Below are 6,267 nucleotides of genomic sequence, written 5' to 3'. Positions count from 1 at the left end.
CTGAAAGAGCAATGTAATAACGCATACAGCGTAAAGAGAGCCTATAACTTTTTACCACAGCGGGCCAAGAACAACAGAACGTCCTGAAGATTTAGGTTTCTGAAGTCAGTTTTACTTAATAAGTATTCACCGAGTACTTGGAAACGTAATTGCGCAAAAACCGGACAGTTACATATCAAATGAAACGAAAATCCATAATCGGATTCACATCTATCACCAGTGATGGAAAACAGTGAGGAATGCAGCTGAGTAGACACAAACGCAAAGCTATCCTACTCGTGAACAACAGAAGCCAGAATATATTCGCACTTCCTTCACTCGCGAGCTAACGAAGCTGGTCGCACTCGTGATTGATTCGCGAAGCAGCTCTGAACATTTTTCAATTTTGTGAAAAAACAAATTTATACGGCCGACAGATTAACTTTTCAGGAACAATAAAGCACAAAACACTACTATCTGATGGATAATTACTTGTTTTGCTATTAAAATCGCACTAAAATGCAATTCCCGCATCTCCACTTGATCTTCGCGAATAAAAATTCATGAGTGTTTTTGTTTTTGTTTTGCTTTATACTCGTGAAGCAAGCGGGTGCGAATAAACTCACACACGGCTTACTCTTGGCATCGTGAGTAAACCGTTTGTTGCTTTTACACTCGCGAGTTGATTCACGATGAGAGTATTTCCATCTCTGTCTATCACATACAAATGAATCAGCTTGCTGAATATTCGCCATGTGATAGCTGAGTCGGCAACGGCCAGTCTTTGCTTTGACCAGTATGCTGCAATTCTGCTTTGACAGATTTGTTAGATACTTCGCCACCCCTAGAGATGGCTCAGTGCAATACAATTTTGTTTGACGACATGACTCCAAACTATTCCAGTATTGTTTTGCTGAGTGGCAGCCAAGGTGTCAATCTGAAGCTTTACCCAACACTTGGATACCGGAATAGCTAGCTCAGGGCCAATGAAGTCATGTGATGCTCCAGTGCGATCTAACTCATCAGCCAATTCCTTTACAGCGATGGAAGAATGCCCAGGCACCCATACAAGGTGAACAGCGTTTGCTGAATTCAGCTCCTCGATTTGAGTTCGACAAGCGATAACTACCTTCGACCTAGAGTTGGCCGACGCAAGTGCTTTAATAGCAGCCTGGCTATCTGAACAGAAGTATATTACTTTGCCCATTACGTGCTGCTGAAGTGCTGATTACACTCCGCACATAAGAGCAAAGATTTCGGCCTGAAAAACGGTGCAGTGTCTACCAAGTGAGTAAGACTGATGCAGCCTTAGCTCACGAGAATAGACACCAGCACCTGCTCGACCTTCGAGAAGGGAGCCATCAGTGTAACATACGATGCCTTCTGAAATACTTCTTTCCAGATAACCAGATGTCCACTCTTCCCGGGAATTCCCGTGGAAATGTCCTCTATGGAAAATTACAAGCAATTATAAGATCACTTGGAGCAAGGACAACTTGGGACTTCACCAAAAGTGGAAACAACGAGGTGTGTGTTGAACTGCGGTTCACGAAAGTTTCCTCTAGTAAACCGAGTACCCATCGGCGGTAAGTGAAAGAAAGTGCTTCTTGTTTGAGATGAAGGCAGTGGGGCAACGTCAAAGAGAACTTCGAGCGCTGCCGTGGGAGTTGAAGAGAACGCTCCAGACACCGCCATTAGGCACATCCTTTGGAGATGGCCTAACTTTGATTGGACCGTTCTCGTTTTGCCCTTTTGCCACCACACAAGACATCCATAGACCAATATTGGACGAACAACAGTTGTGTAAATCCATTTGATATACTTGAGTTTTGGAACCCAAGTTGTAGCAAAGGTTCGCCGGCATTGCCCGAAGGCCATACAAGCTTTCTTGATTCTGAACTCAATGTAAGGTGTCCAGGAAAGCTTGGAATCAAGAATGACTCCAACGTACTTTACCTGTTCAGTCACATTGATTTCAGAATCAAAGAGACGTAAAGGTCGAACACCATTACGGTTTCGCTTTTCCGTGAAAAGAACAATAGATGTTTTACTCGGATTTACCGAAAGGCATATAGGCGACACCAACCCTCAACTACCTGAAGAGCGTTTTGCATCAGGTCGAAAAGGGTGCTGATGCACATACCGACTAACAATGTTAGGTAGTCGTCGGCAAAACCATAAGTAGGAAACCCGCTATTATTGAGTTTCCTCAATAGCGTATCTGCTACCAGATTCCACAAAAGTGGTGATAAGACTCTCCCTTGGGGGCATCCACAAACACTCAATTTCCTAATCGCCGCTTGATGCAATGTCGCGAAGAGATGTCGGTTTTTGAGCATTTGGTGAATCCAATTGGAAATCATTGGAGATATGCCATGACCCCGTGCGGCTTCCAATATGGCATCGAAAGGCACGTTGTCAAAGGCACCCTCGATTAGAGATGGCCGAACCGTTCGCGAACGGTTCAAAAGAACTAGTTCTTTGGCATGAATGGATGAACTGTTGTTCGTTTGAAAAGAACGATAGTTCTCCGTTCTCTCAAAAACAGGAAAACTGAATGTCCCTCAGAACCGTTCATTAATATTTTTCAAAGATGATGTTTGTTCTTAGAGAGTGAATGTTGTCAATGCTCTACCAAACCATCTCGCAAATTAATTATCCGATAACAGCTCGGACAGCTAGTCCGAGAACGGCAATTGAGAAATAATTTGCAAACATTAAAATGTTCCTCTAATTTTGTAAATATCACGTAAAATAACTTGACGAGAGTAGGTCTGTAACATTTTGGTAAGGTACCTTAGTACTAGTTCAACACCAGATTTACAAAACAAGGATAAAAACTACTGAACGATAGAACGGTTCACGAGAACTAGTTCTTTCTAAAGAACTGTTCAATTGAGAACGATTCCCTTAAAAGAACTATTTTGCCCATCGATGTCTATGAAAACACCCAAGCATGATTGCTTTTCAGCGAATGCCTTCTCGATATCGTAAACAACTTTGTGTAAAAGAGTCACAGTGGACTTTCCAGATTGGTAAGCATGTTGGTTCACATGAAGAGGCACATTGGCCAGATGAACATCACGAATGTGATGATCGACTATGCGTTCTAAGCATTTCAGAAGAAAAGAGGTCAAACTGATAGGTCTGAAGCACTTTGCTTCTTCATACGACGCGCGACCCACATTCGGAATAAACTTCACAGTAATATCCCGCCAGGATTTGGGAATATACCCTGTAGCAAAACTGCAAACAAGTAGTTGTTTCAAAACATGTTTGAAATGATCAAATCCCTTCTGAAGCAAAATAGCATAAATCCCATCTGCCCCAGGAGATTTGAAAGGAGCAAAGCTATTAAGTGCCCATTCAATCGATTCTAAAGTTATGATACTCCAAGCCGAAGCTAAAGAATCATAACTCCAAGAAAAGACATCAGGTTCATCCGAAGATGCAATATCCACACATCCGGGGAAGTGTGTACTGAATAAACATTCCAAAACTTCCTCATCAGAGGAAGTGAAATCACCATTTGGCAAACGAAGTTCGTTCACTTGAAAATCCTTAGATTTTGCAAGGATTTTGTTCAATCGACTGGCTTCACTCAGACTGGAAACATTTGTACAAATGTTTTTCCTGCCGGATCGTTCAGCAGACCGAAGAGCTTTCTGGTAGGCCTTGCGAGCCGACCTGAAAGCCTCCGATCCAGCCGAACGTCGTCTGTTCCAACTCTTTCTACATTGTTTCCTGAGCTTCGCCAGATCGGAGTTCCACCAAGGGGTTCCTCTTGTGGTCTTCACAGACCGCAGAGGGCAAGCTTCTTCAAAATCTTCCATGATGAAGGCCGTTGTAGTATCGACGGCATCATCTAAATCACTTGGAGTGTCAATTGATGGTGAGTATCCATGAAATTTGGTTGCAACCAAATCGGTAAAGAGATCCCAGTTGGTTGACCGGGGGTTCCTGAAACGCAAAGTTTGTGAAGTAACATTCACATGTTCAAACAAGATGTAGCGATGGTCAGATATAGATTCTTCATCTGACACATGCCAATTGGTCAGCTCATGACTAATTCTGCTAGAGCAAAGCGTTATGTCTAACACTGCCTTTCTACCAGATACCATGAAGGTTGGGCGGTTGCCTATGTTAAGTAGTCCAAAATCTGTACTACTTAAGTATTCCATCAAACTGGAACCTCTCAAATTGATGTCTGAGCTGCCCCAGATTATATGGTGAGCATTAGCATCACTACCAACAATTAGCGGAAGGCCTTTTGAAGTGCAGTATGTAATAACTTGCTTGAATGCATCCGTAGGGGACGGTTCATCATGCGGTAAATAAACCGAACAGTAGATGAATTCCCTGTTGAGGTTTTCAACAGATACATCAATTGTGACAACACATATATCTGGTGGTTAATTCATAAACGAGTGTAGCAACGATTGCGTTGTTGACAATCACACATGCTCGAGGAATGACACGCGAGTTTGCCATTTCATTTTTACTGAAAGTAGCAAACACCGGGTTCACAAGATTTCCTAGATAGAATTTCCTCTTGCGATAGCAAGGTTCTTGTACTAAAGCCAATAAAGTCAACGTCTTCATAATTCTGCTAAACAAGGGCAGCTGATTGTCTCGGAGAAACACAAGGTCCACTGTACCATTAATTCGGTTAGCGTAGAATGGGCAAAACTTTGTGCCCTTGTACTCCACAAGCTGCGTTAGCGGTTGGATTTTTACTAGACCCTCTTGGCACGGTAAGCATATAGCCGCATTACACCACGAAATAGGCGGTCCGTAATGTTGTTTAGAAAATTATAGAAAAATAATTGAACATGCGTCCCTGCTTTCTGATAAAACTCATAAAGTTCCTGGGGATAATCCTGAAAAAGCTCAATTAACTACTGAAAGAAGAAACATTCATTTCTAGAAAAAAAATCTCTTTGGTTTTTTTTTCTCGAAAACTCATACTTATATCGTGTTCAGTTATAAGTACATTACAGTCCAAGTACAAGTACAACCAGGAATACGGTTAATAGATGTAATCCATCACGTAGTTTATAATTGAATATCTCTCATGGAGATTGAAATTTTAATAAATCTTCATATCCAAAATCGTTGATGCTTCACGACCACGACTGCTGCATAAATACAATTAACAAAAAGTTTCTGTGTACTCAATGACTACTTACGATTTATTCATCATTGCGGTCAAATAAAATTAACATAAAATTTGTTCTAGGCAGGAGGATAATTTAATAATTCTGGGAAAATCGTACATCTTACGTCTAACGGCCGAGAAAGAAAAGCGCCCAGGCACTGTCTGGATTTGAATTAATTGCTGTTCAAATGGAATTGTCGTCTGGGTAAATTATATAATAGGTAAAAACGTAAATCATATATTTCAATAAAATATATTCCAATCTACTTACTATTTACAGTAAAATCGATGAAAGAACCTACAATTATAACCAACTATCTAATAAGATAAACCTTCAGATCATTCCTACTCTTTTCACCATCAATGGTTGATCATTGAATTGTAAGTAGCGTACCAGCTATCGGTTACCATATTTCGATAGTGCTAACCATTTAAATAAACACCTAACTAGTATTGGGTGCCGTTAACCTAAATTGGGAATTACGTCAAGCGCACCTCGTTTTCGGGTTAAACCTTAACAGCCTCCATCTGTTGACTTTTGCACATGGACATGTGTCAACAAAGCTCGTTAGGGCAACGCGTTTTCGTGCAAGGTTATGCGACCGACATATCCAGCCGAAAAGCACCAAAAAGCGCTAACAATCGCCGCACATCAAAAGCAAATGACGGGCGCGAGTTCTTTTCTCTGTTTGTCGACGACGATCATTTGTCACACACATCTCTTTTCATTCATTCACCTTCGTCCATTCATATTAGCATTCATTCTTTTCTTTCCCAGCCTGTCTCCAGCACGGTCTTCTACAGTGCTTTCTGCTTCACCCTCAGGGCGGCCAACCACGGTCCCCGTAATAGCAGGTAGCTCAGCAAACGCTTGACGACATAGGCAATCAGGGCAACGATGACCAGGGCTGCGGCTAGCAGTGTGGCCACCACATCGTAATAGTGATACTGCCAGGCTGGCATTCGGGCCTGTTTGTACCGCAGGTGGGACGCTCCCTTGTTCCGTATGATGTACTCTGTCCACCAGATGGCTTTATCCAGCGGTTGCATCGGTTGGTCTCGCACCAGCTTGGATAGACGTTCGATGTTGCGTTTGTATCTGCGGGGGAGTTGAGAGTAGTATTATTAAG

At 42.1% G+C, this 6,267-nt stretch overlaps 1 protein-coding gene across 2 annotated transcripts in view; it reads right to left on the bottom strand.

Annotated features, from left to right (window-relative positions):
• Positions 1-5,374: 5,374 nt before the first annotated feature.
• Positions 5,375-6,267, bottom strand: part of LOC109430774 (UDP-glucosyltransferase 2) — a 65,999-nt gene continuing 65,106 nt past the window's right edge. For both annotated transcript variants that reach the window (XM_029873365.2, XM_019706846.3), the window contains exon 3: positions 5,375-6,236. In XM_029873365.2, coding sequence (XP_029729225.1) covers positions 5,936-6,236 — 301 coding nt within the window. In that variant the 3' untranslated portion in view covers positions 5,375-5,935. The remainder of the gene's footprint in view (positions 6,237-6,267) is intronic.

The sequence above is a fragment of the Aedes albopictus genome, chromosome 2 (assembly GCF_035046485.1).
Source record: "Aedes albopictus strain Foshan chromosome 2, AalbF5, whole genome shotgun sequence".
Classification (NCBI taxonomy): Eukaryota; Metazoa; Arthropoda; class Insecta; order Diptera; family Culicidae; genus Aedes; species Aedes albopictus.
The sequence above is the reverse complement of the archived record's forward strand: the minus strand, read 5'-3'. Positions and strand labels throughout refer to the sequence as shown.